This window comes from Molothrus ater, chromosome 1 (genome assembly GCF_012460135.2).
Source record: "Molothrus ater isolate BHLD 08-10-18 breed brown headed cowbird chromosome 1, BPBGC_Mater_1.1, whole genome shotgun sequence".
Lineage (NCBI taxonomy): Eukaryota > Metazoa > Chordata > Aves > Passeriformes > Icteridae > Molothrus > Molothrus ater.
In genome coordinates this window covers 70792134-70809275 of record NC_050478.2, presented here as the reverse complement: position 1 = coordinate 70809275, position 17142 = coordinate 70792134, and the positions used below count along the sequence as shown (strand labels likewise).

The window sequence follows — 17142 nt, the reverse complement described above, 5'->3', positions numbered from 1 at the left end:
GTCTATTCTAATGAGAATTTTTGTTTGGAAGGCAAACATAAATGGTCCTGAGCACACAGGTCAGTAGCACCACAAAAAATTAGTGTTCAAATAATCTGAGAATTTCCTGCACCTTTGGTAGTAAAACTACCACAAGGGTAGTTTTAGTACAGGATGTCACAGAAGTGAAATAGATAAGGATGGCAAGGGATTTTTTCTTCGTTACACTCATTGGAAAATGCATTTAATGTGTTGTTTAGGAGGGTCTGTTCCTCTTTGTCAGCTTAACATGAGTGAACTCTTACAAGTGGTGTTGAATTGGAGTGTCTGGTCATTTCCCTGGTTGCTCTGAGCATATAAACTAAAAATGCACGTGATTTGTATGTACATAATCAAACTTGCCTTATATTAATCATTGTGAGGCAACTTAGTGTCGATTACTGATTTGTTTCCTTTATTTTTTCTTATCTCTTTTTAGATTCACCAAATTGAAGAGCCTTAACCTTTCAAATAATAATTTAGGAGACTTCCCACTGGCAGTCTGCAGTATCCCAACCCTGACTGAACTCAACGTGTCCTGCAATGCCCTCAGAAGCATTCCAGCAGCTGTAGGAGAAATGCACAAGCAAGTACTTTCTTATAACTTTCACATACACAGCCTGACAACTACAAAGGCAGCAAGCAGTTTCATGACTCTGCATACTCGTGCTATGAGAAACAGTTTAAACTTACAGGATTCTGTCAGAGCAAACTGGCTTGTAGATCCATATGGAAGCAATTGTGGATGGAGGGAAAGCACGCTTTGTGCCTCAGAGCTCTTCCAGTCTCCAGCATTTGACACAAGGGTCACCTTCACAGTGAACAAAATCTTTTAACCCTTCTTGCTTATGTTCTTCAGCTGTCATACAAGTTGTAGTTCTGGAGATAGAACTGGCTACTAGCCTACACTTCTTAGTTACCAAAGCTTTTAATTATTTGGTGAATATCTTCTGTAGCAGATGTTACAGCATTATTCATTAGCATGTTTCTTTCTACTGCCCTTTTGTATATGGTATGTCACTGTAAATGCAGCAGATTTGTGTGTTTATAGGAAGGAAATGGGATTTAACAGGTCACTCATTTTCTTCACTCTCCCTTCCCCTCTTCTAATAGCTTGCAGACATTTTTGCTGGATGGCAACTTTCTCCAGTCCCTTCCGATGAATTGGAACGTATTCATCAACTCAGCTATGTGAGTTTGTCCTTCAATGAGTTCACTGACATTCCTGGAGTGCTGGAGAAGCTGACTGCCATGGATAAGCTCTGTATGTCAGGAAACTGCATGGATACCCTGAACCTACAGGTGTTAAAAAGGATGCCTCATATTAAGCACGTGGATCTAAGGTAGGTATTCAGAAAAGGGGAAGAATTAGTGAGCCTAAATTATTTGTGTTGAAGTGGCTTCTCCTTGGCTGTCAGAATTGCCTCTGGGTATAAATTTCTTGTGTTTGTCCAGTGAACCATGTTTCCGGTGGTGTTATGTAACTCCCAGCACTTGCCGTGACTTAGCACTCTTCTTGGAGGAAGTTGGAGCATTTAGGGGGATCAATATGAAATGAGTTTTAGGGGAAATGAATGTTTGCACCAAAGGATCAAACAAAACAGAGCTTGGGACGGTTGCTGCAGTGTTAATGCAATAGACATGACAGTCTCTGGCCCAAAAAGTTTCTATCTGAAGTGTTACAGATTTGTGATGTGAAGAAAAGGGCATTGAAAGTGAAAGAGCAAAACCAGATATTTTAATATTTCTTGATGTGTTAAAAGGCCTTGTCCACCATGAGTAATGGTATTTTATTGATACCCTCAGAGGAGTCCAAAGAGATCTTATTACAAATGGCTCTGGTATGAGGTGGTTCTCTATTGTTACGGTCTTTCGGGAAGACAAATTCTGCAATCGGCTGGTCAAGGCTCAATTCAGAGCCTGGACCATGAGGTTCATATAACTGTGAATTTTGGAGCCATGTAGTTAAGCTAATGTAAGATAAAACTTATTTTACTGTACTGCCATGTAGCTGTCAAGACTTTGCAGTCTAGGAAGGGCCAACATAAGTTTAGCTAAAATAGGTAGGTGAATTCTGAAGTGCTTCTGGTAGGATTAAAATATGTCTGTGTTTTACATATGTTAAAAGCAAATAAATTTGCCTCAGAGAAGGGATTTTGTGGCTGACCTGGCCATGAGTTCCAGTGGTGCAGTTCCAGCCCTCTGATGTCTGATGCATCCTTTCTGTACCTAGCAGTGAACAGTGGTACTCTGTGGCACTAACTGAAATAGTAAATATTTTACTTGCTGTACAATGAGGTGCTTTGCTTCAGTGAAATCACAAAGAGGCCCTACTTGCAAATTGAAAATATAAAAGGTAAGGTGGTGTTGGAGGGGACATATTAATTACCCTTATTCTTTTAACTGGAAGATATAGCTACTGTTACACAGAGGTCAATGCTTGGAAAGCAGGAGCAACAGGAGAACTACAAGTATTTGTCATCTGCTGTAGAGAGGGCTCAGCTGGCTTAGTGTGCCAGCCGAAGTTACTGTACTGATTTTAGTGTTCTGGTCAGAGCTGAGGATTTGAAACTGATCTCTTTGGAGTGCTCTGCTGTCTTAAACTTTATGGGGCTATAGATAATCTCATTCAGTTATAACTTCTGGGGAAGTTGCTGAGTACTAACAGTATCAATGCACTGCAGTGAAGATGTGTAAAACCTGTCCTCTTTATCAGTCAGACCAAGTTGTCTTGGATTTTTGCTTCATTTTCTTTCAACAGCCGTTTTCAGGTCTCTGAATTTGCTTGCTGTGAAGCATGGAGAGACAAGAAGCAAATACATGGGAATTCATAAATCTCAATTTGGCCTTTCAGTAAGGCAAGGGTCTCCAATACATGCTGGTTACTTGTATGTGCTGGATTTTTCCAGCAGATGATAGGCCAGCAAGAACTGTAGAAGTTGTGTTCTTTTCCAAACTATTGGGCACAAATAACAGCCAGATCATCTTTTATTTTTATAGACACAGTAACAGTAATGCTTAGCTTCTTGCAGAGCTTTTCATCAGTACTTTTCAAAGTAGTTTAGAAAGGAGCTTGGTGTCATCATTCCTTTGTCATGATGGATAAAGCTACAGAGCATAGCTATCCTGCTTTTCAAAGGATTAAAACCGTAACATAACAAAGGGGAAAATATTAAAAATCAACCTTGAACCTGAAAGCGTGCTAGTTTAATCCAGTGCAGCTGACTGATTGTAGCGTGAGCAATGGTTTGTCAGCAGGAGCCTGCCTTATAACTACAACTCATCTCCTTTTTTTGTCTGCAAGATTGAATTCAATTAGGAGATTGGAGGCTGATGAAGTAGATTTTCTGCATCATGTGACCCAACTGGATCTGCGAGACAACAAACTTGGGGAGCTGGACGCGACAGTTTTTAACAACGTGGAAGTGTTGCACTGTGAGCGGAATCAGCTGGTGACCCTCAAAATCAGCGGCTATTTCCTCAAAGCTCTGTATGCTTCCTGCAATGGTGAGTGGCAGCTGTGGTATTGCCATTGTACCTGGTTCTCTGTGAGATGCTTGTGGAGTGTAGTGCACATAATCAGGAGGTTCTTGACACAGTCCTAGATAAAAGGGTTTCACATGTGCTATGTAATGCTACTGGCAGATCTGAGCTTTGGAAGTGACTTCCTAAAAAACCCATGATTTGGAGGTCTAAGAACTGTGAAAATCTGAGAAATTCTTCTCTATGTCAGTAGGGAGGGTTCTTGAATTTGTCACTTGTTTTGGTTGCATTGATGTGTTGCTCTACTAAAATCAGTAGGAATTTACTGCTTTTCTCTGCACTGAGAAAGTTTGAACACGTGGCCATTTAGGAGACAACCCAAAACTATAAGTTTTTGCTCCTCCCTCTAGCTGCTTAGCCTGTCCAGAAAGCTCTGAAATTCATAATGGTAACTTCATTGCTTGTATTTGATAATAAAAATAATGCAGCCTTCTGCATATGCAGTGGTACAACTGCTGTGTTTCATGAACAGGATCTGTTTGATCTGTCTCTGGAAACTGCTATTACTTAAAATACTCAGTTTGCACCATGATTTTTATCATTTAGAGTAGTTCAGTGTGAATAAAGAAAATGCAAAGTAGGAGAACTGTGCATTTGATGAGCAGTCTGAACTGCCTTTAAAAGGCTGTCATCTTAGCAATATCTAAGCCTGTGCCTTCATTAAGTATTCATGCCAAGATCTTTGTAGCTGAGAAAAGTTAACATAATCTGAGCATGTGCTGTTCAGTGTGGGCTCAGAATCCAAGTCAACCCATGTCTTGTAACCAACTTGGGTTGCATGGGTTGACATGGGTTGACTTAGTCTTACTGTTCCTCCTGGCTTGTCCTCTCATTACCCTCGGCCACCTTGTTTTCATGTCATTTTCAAAAGAAACTGCTTGTTAGAGTTGCACTTGAATTGATTTTTCTGTAGGCTCAAACGTCTGTTTGAGTTTTGGGGTTTTTTAAACTTAACACTAAGCACTAGCTACCTGAAACCTTAGGATGTGACCTATATTTTGATTGCTTCAATAATAACATTACTAGCTGTAGTTGTTTTATAGAAGATCTGCCTGCAACTGGGAACTCCACAGGCATGCCAAGGCTTATGTAATGTGTTGACAAATACTCTGGATCTTGCCATGACCTAAAGGACTCTGGTATTCTGTAACTTGCTGTTCCAGAGTGGGGAGGTTCCCTTCCCATGCTTATATCTCTAGTGACCAGTGAGAAAAAAGTAGAGCAGTTTTGTGACTGACTCTTCTGGGCAGAGGGCGGCGGAGGTGAAGTTACAGCTCTTGTGACAAAAATGAGAATTTGCCATGAAACTTTTAAAATCCTCTACTTTCTCATCCCTGATCAGTTATGCAGTGTCAGTCAGAGCAAGTACAATGTAACACAGCAAATGTGCTAAAACATAATAAAGAAACAGAACTCACAAGGGGTTCACAAAGGTCCATATCTTCAGAAATTTTTTTGGATATTGATGTGGTCTGAAATCTTTGTGTGTTAACTCTTAAAATAGTTCTTATGGAACAGTCATTTAAGTGCAAATCTTTACCACCACTTTTCTTGTTATATATATTTTTTTCCCTAGAACTTGTTCACCTTGATATGTATCCAGTTCCTAATTGCCTGGCTTATATGGATATTTCTAGGTAAGAATATGTTTTTTCTTGGACCTGTGAAATATAAATCAAAGAGATTTATGGAACAATGACATTCACTGTCATCTTGCTGAGTGGGAATGGGGGTAGGAATTGGACCTTGGGATAAGAAAAGACAAATTTTCAGAGTTAGAGGATGCTTTTTTCCTGCGGTTCAGAAGGTTAGTTCTTTCCTGTTTCCTTTTTATAGATTTTCTCTTTTTTTTTTTAATTATTGCCCAAATCAAAATTTGTATTTCTTTATAGTTAAAGAGTTTCCATGATTTAAAGATCTCCTGTCTTATGGAGTTAGAACATGATGATTCAAGAGCACACCAATCTGACACTTGTTGAGAAGTTACTTTCTGGATATGTCTGCAGCGTAAGCCCAGCGTAGGTGATGGTTTGATAGTTTACTCATCAGTTTGGCAGCTCCTGCAGCTCCTCGTAGTTCTCTACAGCCCTGGCTGCTGCAGGGATGTCTGCAGTTGCCATTTGAATGCATACATAAATTTCACCTTAATGAGGGAGGAGGGATAAGGAAAGAAATGGAAAAAGGGGGTGTTTAGTTTGTTTTACAGTTCCAGGAATGAATCAGGAAAACATTTATACACGTGCCTAATGGCTGTCTTATTTAAGAAATTACTCATCTGCATTTAAAGTGATAATCTCATTCATTAAAAAAACCTGTGTAAAGTGCTCACGCTGTTGAGAGTGATCATAACAATTAGTGAGCTACCTGGGCTGGTGGCCATCAACTTGGAATTTTCATCAGAGCTGAGTTACTCACATTGTCCTAAATGTAACACACTGGTGTGACTAAATAAGGGATTTGTTGAAAAGCTATCTTTGAAAAGCTGGGTCCTCCATTTATTTGTTAATGAAATTGGTGTAGAATGCATGATTTTGATCACAAAACCCTTTCTGTGCTTCATTGCAGTGACGGCATTGTAACTAAATGGGTAGGGTGTCCTTAGCTTTTTGGCTCTCTTGGAATTTGGGAAATCCATTTGAGATGAGAAAGGAAGCTATCTGAGAAGAGGGGTTGGGTTGCCATTGCATATTTTGATTGAGTACTATTGCAGGAATAAACTAAAGGATATGAGTACATGATTGATTTATATTCATGCTTCATAAGCATCCTATTCCTGAACTTCAGGTCTGGAGTGCCTGACTATTACTTGATGGCCAGTTTGCATCTGTGTATTCTGACTGAAGTAGTCATTATGTGAATGAATTTGCACACAATCTCCTTCATGTATCTTGTGCTGCTAATTTTTGTCTTTAAGGCAGGATGCAGGAGTGCCCCACAGTGCCTATTTGCATGTTTTCATGCAGTATTTGGAAAACCTTGCCTCCAAGACGTTAGTTTCCAGAAGGGTTAGTTTCTGTGAAGATAAATGCAAGAAAAGCAAAACAGTTGGCTTGAAAGATACACACAAAAAAAATTTGCTCTATTCAGTGAGATAGCAAAAGAATGGTTGAGTGGATTACAGTGTACTTGAGAAATTGAAGAGATATTTCAACTGTGTAAGGTGTGAATATCTTCTGAGGAACATCTCAGACATTTTCTTCTCCATGAGAGATTTCAGCTTTGCTGAACTTGTGACACTCTTAATACTCCCCTGGTAATTTGGAAGCTTTTTTTTTCCATTTTCTTAGTGACTTCACATGTAGGGAGATAACACTGCTGTTAGCTTTCTTGCTCCCTCACTCAGAACCTGATTGCACTGGTAATGCCCTTGCAGAGGGATGGATGATAGAATCTCACAGGGCAATATGCTATGTAGCAGATTTGTTTCCTGCGGGTATCTGTATCTTTCTTGGGGCTGTGTTCTTAATAGCCTTTACATCTCAATTATAATTTAGTTACACCTCTTTGTGTTCTTTATTCATAGAAATCACCTGGAAAACCTGCCTGAGTGGGTGTGTGACAGCAGGAAACTGGAAGTGTTGGATGTTGGCCACAATCGAATACGTGAGCTGCCTGCCCGGTAAGTCTTGCAGACCAGTTCCACAATGGGGAACAGGATAAACAATTCAAAAATAATCACTGACTCAGCGTTTAGCTTGTTCCAGTGACTGTCAGGGCTGTTTTATCTTTTGTTTGATTTTATTTTTACCTTGTGGGGTGTCGTCATGCCTCGAGCTTCCACCTAGCCTTTCTTCTTTTACTTTCATGCAGAGAAAGTAATGCCTTTGAACTTTGAAGCTGTTCATGTGGCTGTTCAGGCAGGAAAGCACTTCATTTTTAGTACTGAATATTAAATATTTACAGCCATAACTTTACATGACAGTTTAGAAATTCAGCACTTGCAGTTTAGTTTCAGTGATGCTTGGAGACTCCAGTTCACAGCCCTGTTTGAGTGAAAAAGGGTTTAAAGAAGGGAAAGCCTCATCAAGTAAGTAAATTCCTGCAAGAAGAACAATTGCCTTCACTACCAAGATGATCTCTTTTCCAGAAGTGTAAACTTAAAATTGATAAATATAAATTATAAAAAAGAAGTCAAGAGGAAGCAAAATAGGAGTTGAGTTTAAATAATAACTGAGTCTTGCTATTATTTGTTCTAGAGAGAGCTGTCTGTTCCAGGTGAATTATACTGCTTAGGTGGTGATGTTGGACATTTCTAAATTCCTGCCTTCACTGGAAGAGAGCTGTCATTTTAGGTTGTTCTGTACACTTTGAAAGAGATGTTGTGTAAGATGATGATGTATCATGAGCTACTAAATCACAGAATAAGCTGAGTTGGAAGGGACCCACAAGGATCATCAAGTACAAATATCTTCCTTAAGGAGCTGTACAGCACAGAAAAGCATCAGAAACCAAGAATGATATTTTTTTCTGGGTCAGGTGGGTGTGTAAGATGGTGTAAACTTGTCCATTTCAGTGTCAGAAATAGGTAAAGAGTAGATTTCAAAAATATGAGCAGAAGAGAATGTGAGGAGAGTTACCAAGCAAACTAGCAGGCTGATGTGCAGCCTGTTAACCCCTCTGTTTTTTCATGCACACACACAAAAAAAAATGAAGCTGTGCCTCCTCAGAAGGTGGGGGTGCAAAAGTTCATTTTTCTTTCATTTGCACTCCATAACAGCCAGGACATTCAAGGCATACCGGATATCTCTGGGAGATTAATGATTAGCTGAAATTAGGTACAGTCAACATCCCACTTGTCTCTCCTGCCATCTTATCATTAACCCCAGGAAACAGCTTATCTTTGAAAGTTCTTCTTTGTAGTATATGTCTAGATAGCTTAGCTCCTAATAAGTCAGCTCAGTTTTAGGGTCCTGTTCCATTTAAAAGGCAGGCTTTGCATATCTTAAACTCTATGGGAAATTTGGGTCTGGACTCAAATGCAAATGGCTCAACATGCTTAAGTATTAAGTAAATGCAAGTAAAAACTGAATGAGTGTGTTCAGGTGCTCTGCTCTGTACTTCTTCTTCTACATAGAATAGCATTCTGGAAACCTGTGAAGTGAATCAGCAGGGCTCTCCTAGGAGCTGCTTGTGACACTTAAACACAAATGTTCAAGCCTTGAGTTACCAACATATTCCTGGTGGGGTGAATATTGCATCTGATCTAAAGAAACTACACTTGATCCTGTGTGTTTGCCTCTTGAAACAGAAAAATAGTCCTTGAAGACAAAGAGTTGAAGCAGTTGAGATAGAGGTTTCTGTACTAGCAATTGTCTCAATTAAGGGAAGAGGGAAAATGTCCTCTGGACTGTAATGCAACTGTTTTAGCTTTAAAAGTACTGAAAAATAACAAAAAAGGGTACTCGGTCTTAGCTATGCAGGACAAATGAATAAAAATCATACTGCCAAAGAGAAAGGAAATGCTTCAATTAGGGGTTGCCAAACTGATCTCGTTGCCATCAGTGAATAGATGTTTGTATGTGTTTTTTTTCCTTTGTGTCTGTTTTTCTTTTTAAAGATCTATCTGTAGTCAACATTGTGTTCTCTTGAAGAGTTGTTTAGTAAAGGAGTTGGTAGAATGCTTACACCAAACCGTGTTTTCTGAGAAGATGCTGATGATGAATGATGTGCTTGTCATTAGAATTTATTGATTTCACAAAAAAATTCAAGTGGGAATTGGGCAAGTGGGAAAGCTGCCTGTATGGAAGAGCAGTTCCAGCATCCTGATTCCCCACCCAGCTCGAGAACTAGGCATCCCAGGCTCATCAGGAGCTTGTTTAGTTAAATGCTCTTCAACCTCTTTTCAGCCACCCCAGGTCCTTCAGTGCTTGTCTGACTTAAAAAATAAGAGAAAGCAAATAAAAAAAAAAAACAAACAAACAACCAACCAAAATCCCCCAAAGATTTACTAAGTTCTTCTGAATTATGGAAAGAGAAAATCTCTGAGGTTTTGGCACAATAGTCAGCTCTTTTAAAAATTTTTAAATGGTGCTGCCCCCAACCATCCCAAAAAAAAACTCCAAGGGAATTTTTTTTCTTTTTTTGCTGTCAACCAGTTGTGTTTTCTACCCTGATATTTGGTGTTGACAGTATTAACCAGTCTCAAAAAATAGAATACAACGGCAAATCCATAACGGAGAGGTTTTCAAGTAAAAATAGAGCAAACCAAAAATAGTTAAATAAGGAATACATAATAGATAGGATTATCACTTTGGTAAGTCTTTTCACCCTGTGTTGAGCCTTCTGGAATGATAGGGCTGGCTGTTGACTTGTATCCATGGCCATAACTCAGACAATCAGCCAAGTGAGATAACTGTTAACACTGGCATGCAGATACCGAGAGTGACGGTATCTGTCAAGGGGAAAATACTCAACGTGCTTGATTGATGATTTTGGCACAATAATCCCATGACCTGATGCATTGTAGGGAAGAGGGGTGGGAGGCTTGTTATGTGTATTTGGGTCATTGTGACAGAGGGAAGATTTTTACTTTAATGCTGAATAATTCGAGAGTATTTGATTGAAGCAGGTCAGCATGTTGCATGGGCTCACCAGATTAAAGAGTACAGTAGCAGGCATGTAAGACAGATGTAAGACGTGTGGCAGATGAGGAATAATCTTTTTTTCTTAATTTACTGAAAGTGGTTTCTGTTCAAAATTGAGAGTTGCTCTGTTTTTGGTTTCTTTAGGTGCATGCCCTCATTCCTTTTCTTATCCTGTGGATTTAAGCTATGCTATTTGATCAGAACAGCTATTTTTTCCCTTTATGTTGCCCTCTTCTCCCTTCCCCTTCTCTCTAGCCCCACAAAAAATGGAGCAGGGGGGTGGGACTCCAGGTCATCTATTGGTTGTAAAAACTCAAGAAAGTAAAGCCGATTAGATAAATTTCATTTGCTGTAGAACTGAAAAGGAGGCTTTATGTAAGTCTGGTATTAACAGAAAAGAAAAATTGTGGGGGTGGGGACTTGCATTGGATTATGAGTCAGCACATGATGAGTAGGGCACTATAAAGCTTGTGGGGTGACTGATGATTTCACCCCCACTTCTGAAGTGCTTGCATTAGCTAGGGGGATCCCACCTGTGCAGATTTCTGCAGCCTTTGTTAGCAATTACCTCCTTCACTGTCGTGCTTCTAAATTCATGTTTTATACAGTGTCATAAAATAACCCTTTGTCACTACTTTCACTCCTGAATCATCTGTGAACCTCCTTCCCTGTCTCTGAAAACCTTTTGAAGAAGTTGGTGTAGAGTGGGAAGACATTCTTGGATCTGTGCGTAATTAATATCATGTCTGCTAATCAGTTGGCTGAATCACTTTCTTGTAATGAGCCATGATACCATATTTAAGTTATCAAAGGAACTCTTTAGCTTAAATTTTTCTCATTTTTGGTGTTTTTCATTTCTCTTAAGGTTGTTTTACAACAGTAGCTTGCGGAAGCTGCTGGCGGGACACAACATGTTAGCGAGGCTCCCGGATCGGCTCGAGCGAACGCAGGTGGAGGTCCTGGACGTGCAGCACAACCAGCTCCTGGAACTGCCATCCAACCTGCTTTTGAAAGCAGACAGGTAAAATTATAAAGAAATTTGTTCCTTTTGACTTGTATGTGTTGAGCCTTGCTTGGCCTGTTACTTCCTGGTTCAGAGGGTAATGTGAGGTTCCTCTAACTTGAAAGTTGCCAAGCCTTGTGTGGTAAGAACAGATGTCTGCCCAACTCAACAGAGCACATTCTTTTTATTCTGGTTTTGTTTCCTTATATGGTTGCTTCTTTTTTCCCACCAAGCTCCTGCTGAACACCTACTTCTTGAAATCTAGCTGTAGAGTTAAGCACATGCTATTTTCTACTACATGTACTGAAATGGTTTAGTGGCAGTTTCTTTAAATACATATTTCTTAGGCTTGTTTGATGAAGTGTGAAAGCTTTTTTTTCCCCCCTTCAGTCAGAGGCTGGAACTTATTTATACCTGTCAAACAAAACAAAATCTATGCATAAGGCTGTCAGAATAATTCAGTTATTCCCCTATCCCTACTTTTTGATTTTTTTTCTGTGCTTTTTAATTGTTTGTCACTAATTTAACTGGTGTCACCACTTGATCTGCTTTCTAGATTCGTATTTTTATGGTGCTATTTCTTTAGTATCAGAGTCTTCAAGGTTTTGGGGGTTTTTTCTGAATATGAACATATCCTTCAAGTGACTGTGATTATGGGAGGTTGGTAGCATCATCTGGGGATGGTGGATGGGCTGGCCCCACTTGGTGTCAGCATTCCTTGCACTTCTTCACTTCCACATATAGTCATGGGATTTCTGAGTGCTCAATGCATGCATAATTTAACAGACAGTGAGATTGTGTGCTGTGGGGGGGGTTTATTTATGGTTCTAGCTGTGACAAAAGGAATGCAAAGCTCCTGGCTTTCTTGAGAGATGCAGAAGCAAAAGAGGTGGTGATCTCACTGGCAGAGCTCCTTTCCCAATTAAGACTATTGCAAAACCCCTTCTTTTATGCTGTTGTTAGTTCTGTTATGAGCATCTGCTTAAATTTCCTGGAATTGACTTGGAGAATTAGGTTGATGGTTGAGATGCTTTTTAAATAAACTCTTTAACTGTTGAATGTGTTAACTTGGAAACAAAATAAACCTTTAAGCAATTTTCAGAGAGCTCCTGGTATTTTGAAAGCCATGAGAGAAATAATTTTGCAAAATTTGTATTAAAAACAGGTTGTAGGTCTGGGATGTAGTGTACCACAGTTTTGGCAGAGAGAGAACCTGATTTTTTGGTACTGCAGCTCATCTGTAGGCAGGATTGGGTTTTTTTGTTTGGTTTTTTGTTTGGTTTTTTTTTTTTTTTGTTGTTGTTGTTGTTCGTTTTTGATTTTTGTTTGTTTGTTTGTTTTTGTGATGCTGAAATGAGAAACCACAAAGCTAAAACCAGGACTGGGGATAGATTCCCAGAAGTTTACTAGGAATATGCTGATTAGGGGTAGAATTAAAGAATACTTTGAATAACAGTGTTAAGTGGCTGATTCAGGCCTGGGGAACTTTTTTCCCCTCTGCAGCATTTGAGCAGTATAGGGCTGGTGTTTTCAAAATCTTCTACAGGTCTTAACAAAGTCATGCACCATCATGGGAGATAAACAGGGCTTTACCCAGTCTGACATCTCATCACCAATGCAGCCTCCCTTGCCTGTGATGATAGTAGAAGTAGAGACCCAACCCAGGTTGGCTTGGGTAGTGTTTTCCCTGTTGATCCTTACCCTTTAACTTGATTTAAGATGGTATGGCTTGTCCATGCTGGTTCTCCTATGAGTGCTGCAAAAGTGAGAACTCCAAAGGAAAACAGCAGTACAGGTTAATATTAGTGTACAAAGTCACTAATATATTTTGGGTTTGGGATTTCCTACATAAAACTTCTTTCCTTTTGTTTTCAAATGGTTGCATCTATCAGCAGCTAAGTGTCAACAGAAATGTGTCTGGAAAGGCATTCAGGAGATTGTTTTGCTTTTAAAAAGGTAAAATGCTTCTCTTCTCCAAGCATTCCCTGGGAAGCACAATCTGTACTGCCAGACGTGCCAAGAGAACTGGTTTTCCTGAGTGGTGAGCCATGGTCTCTACCCAGTGTGTAGTATTGGACAAATCACTTTACCTTACAGTACCTTTATCTCTGCATAAGCTGACTTGCCTTTTACAGCCTTGGAAAGATTTGGGCTTGTTTTGGTTTGGTTTTTTTGAAGGTACTCGGGTCTGTGCAACTGACAGATGATATCTTGTCTGGATATGAAGTCTCATGCTGTGAATTATAAATGCTTTCTCTTTCTCAATCCTGAATATTTGACAAAGTGGGTGTGAAGTGCCTTGGGCAAACTTCAGCACAAGCACTGGTGGGCTTTGACATCTAGAAGAACATCTGAGAAAGCAGAGGAAATGGGTGCACTGGTGCACAAAGAGAGAATATCACTTTCACCAAAAAAACCCTATCCAAACCTCAAATACTGAAAAACCTCAGTTCTCTTCACAGAGGAATCTATAAACATTGATTTTCTGCCTTAATCCTTCAAAAAACATTGAAAAAGTGTAATTTTTTGCTGAAGGTATAATTAGGGATATTTTGTTGGTCTGCTTTTTAATTAATTTTCTATATTAAACTGTTAGTCAAGGAGAAATGGAGGACTAGCCTATGACACATCTCTCTGACCAAGATAGAACTTGGTTCTGTTTATTGCACTGAAAGTATGCACATCTTGATCATGTTAGCAAGGATTTCTCTTGTGGGATGGGATTTTCTTGGCAAGATCAGTGCTACAGAGGCAGCCAGATAATCTCTTCATTTCTCATTACCATATGCTGGAAAAACAGAAAATTCATGTGAGTGCTGCAGCTGATGGGGAAAACTCCCAAACTGAATCCTGAACCTTTTTTTGTGCAGCTGCATTCCTGAGGCCTTTCACTTCTATGCTCTGCTGTATCTGTTGTGATGCCTTTTCCACTGTCTGATTCTTGTACAGGCATTTACTGCCTTTCTTGAGCAGCTTGCAGGCAAACTACCATTTAATGGCATAGACACTGTTGCACCAAGTGCTCTCCAGATGAGACAAATGAGTCTTCAAGAGATTTAGCTGGGCACAGTAGAAAAACAGTGGTCAGGGCAGGGTTAAAAATGGGGAAGCACAGTGGTAAGATGGGCAAGGGTTTGTCTCTTGCCTAAGCTCCTTTCCAGTTAGAATGAATGCTTTCAGTGGCAACCCTTAAAACAGCCATCAGACTTCTTAAAGCATTTGTGTGGTGAAGATTTGTAGCTGTGATGTGCACAGCTTAAACCTTGGGCTTTGTTTTGCAGTGTCTGGTAGTGGCCAGCTGTGGTGGTTAAGCCAATGTCAGCTATTCAGAGCTTGTCTAGACTCTGTCTGCAGGATTTTTGTTTTCAGCTTTGTTCAGCTGTTCCTACCTCATTAGATTTGCTGTTTGTTTTGAATTTATGTTATTTGTTTTGGTGAGTTTGGCTTTTGCTGGAGTTCTGGAAGGTGACCCAGTTAAATTTTCTCTCATTTGATATTTGCCATTTCCACCCACTGTGGCTGCTTCTTTGTGGTGCAGGGATTCAGTCCTATCCTGGATGCAGGGGAAGTGTGAAGGAGGAAACCAAGTCAAATGAATGCCAAGTGCTGTTTGAGTGTTTGATGCACATGCTTGTGTTGCAGAAATGCTTGGTCATGTTTGTCTCTTTGATGCTGGGTTAAGGATTGCAAGCAGGTACTTTAGAAACTGGGGAAATCCCAGGTTTATAAAATAGCTAAAGATAGGTTAGAAAGTAAGAGCTGATGAGGGAGAAGCAGTGAAGTGGTTTTTCTGGCAGTCCGGCAGCAGGAAGGGGATTCACTTGAGTGTTTCCGTCTTTTAATTTATTTTATTTATTTTTTAAGAAGAAATACTCTCCTCTGCACAGGCTGGCAGAACAGCTTTGACTTTTTTCCTCCCTCTCTTTTCCCCCTAGACATGCTTAGCTTACAGGACTCTTCCTCACACACCTGCTACCACATTCATAAATTATTTTAGTCTTAGGCAATCAGAAATTGAGGGCATGTCTCTGCAGATGTCACTGAAGAAGAAATTTTGTATTTTGATTGCTCTGTACTGATGGAGATCTAGGGGCATAGGCCAAACTGGAGATCTTGATTTCTCTGCAAATTCTCTTTGCAACTGCAGTGTTCTTTCCAACTCTTATCAGTACTTTCAAGCTAAACACTGTGGTTTTGATTTGTTGCTGCTTCGCCAAAGAATGCAGTTGTCTGTGTTCCTCTTCTTAGTGTCAAACATTCCTAGGCTTTTTGGAGAATTTACATTTTTTTCAGTGATGGCTGTGTCTTGCCCAGCAAGGCAAGTTTGTCAAACTGCCTCAGAAAATGGTGGGGAATTCAGAGGTGCTGTGTTCTCCCAATTGTCTCTATTCAGCTTTTGTGTGTGCTAGAGGTAGGCATTGGTAGGCAAAGCTCAAACCTTTTGCAGCTTTATATAGAATATATTCTTCCTCTGCTTTTAGAAGTTCAAATTTAGATAGAATCTTCTGGGTATGAATAGGGAATGGATATGACTGCATATTAGGTGTTTTTAGTTGAATTAAATCCATGCCCTTGTTTCTAGCCTATTCTTTTGGAACAGTCCTTTTTCTTATTTTTGTCTTTTGGAGAAGTCCAGCAAGGGACTTAATACCCCAAAAAACCAAAGGTGACTTATTCCAGCCAGAGATCACTGTTTAAGTTATTATTCCAGATGAGAATATTCACCTTGTCAAAGCTGAAGAATTCAGACATTTCCCTGCCAGCAGCACCTTCATTTCTTTCTTCATCTGCTGTGCTCTTTTAGTACTTGCTAATTCATGCTTTCCTGGCTGTATTGTGCTCTGGTATGTGCACAGGCTGCTGAATCCAGGTCTTCGTAGTGATGCTGTAGTTTTTTCATGAGCTTGTGGTATAGTGTGTGGGTGGAATTGGAAAGGGGAAACAATTAATTTTGGACTGAGCTTTAATACTTGGCATTCTGCTTCCATCTGATAAGCAGAATGAGTGGGAAATCTTCAAGGAACATGAATCAGTTCAAGTCCATGCACAAGAGGGATGGGAACAGTTGTGCCCAAGTAAATCTCCACTCCTCTGGAGGGCATTTATAAGATGGGCCTTCTAAGGTAGTAGCTGGCACATTGCACAAGGATGAAGAAATAGGGAAGTGGAAATAACCTGGAGGAGGACTTCTGTGTTAAACCAGTGTGAGGGAAAACCTGAGGGGCAACTACAGTTTTAGGTTTTGCTGGGTTTTTTTGGTTGTTGGGTTTTTGTTCTAGGGTTTCTGTTGTTTGGGGGGGGGTGTTTGTTTGGTTTTTTTTTTTTTTTTTTTTGTTTTTAACATAAGATTATAGTACAGAATTGATAAATATTTGGTACTAGTAATCTGATGGTTCATTCTGTTCTCTACCCAAAGAATAGTGTCCCTATTTTATTTTATTTCATTTTTATTTTTAAATCTAGACAATATCTTGAAAGAATTATTATGTCAGAATGTTTTTTGCCATTTTAATGTAACAACTGGTCTAAAAATATGTAAGCAAGCAACACACTCATTTCCAAAAGCTGATTTAATTCTAATTATGTCATCTGGAGACAGAGATGAGTGTGTGACTATTCTGACCCTGGCTGTCAGTTGTTTATGGTCAGACACTCTGCTACCACAGGGTTCCTGTTCTAAGCTGTTGGCAAAACTCTTAGTAGTTACCTAACCTTTGTTCACAACAAGGCAGTAGGCTGTAGGTTAGGATGATGGAGATTTATTTCCAGTGTCATTGTATCACTCCCTGGAAGATTTAGCAAAAGATCAGGGTGAGGGGAATGGTATGTGTGTGCAGAGCATCAACTCTCCTCTCTCCCTTCCCCATTAGAAAATACATGCATCAAAACTTATTTCTGATAGGAACACACAGATTCCACTCACTTGTATTACCAGTGAGGGAGCAAATTGGAACATCTTGTTACATTTCACCAATATTGAAAGTTTATTGAAAA

At 39.7% G+C, this 17142-nt stretch overlaps 1 protein-coding gene across 1 annotated transcript in view; it reads left to right on the top strand.

The window, feature by feature from the left end:
• Window positions 1–17142, top strand: part of PHLPP1 (PH domain and leucine rich repeat protein phosphatase 1) — a 136174-nt gene that overhangs the window by 99680 nt on the left and 19352 nt on the right. The window contains 7 exon segments of the mRNA XM_036404987.2: window positions 458–604; window positions 1132–1175; window positions 1178–1361; window positions 3323–3525; window positions 5138–5198; window positions 7085–7180; window positions 11011–11166. Of these exon segments, the coding sequence (XP_036260880.1) occupies window positions 458–604; window positions 1132–1175; window positions 1178–1361; window positions 3323–3525; window positions 5138–5198; window positions 7085–7180; window positions 11011–11166 (891 nt within the window).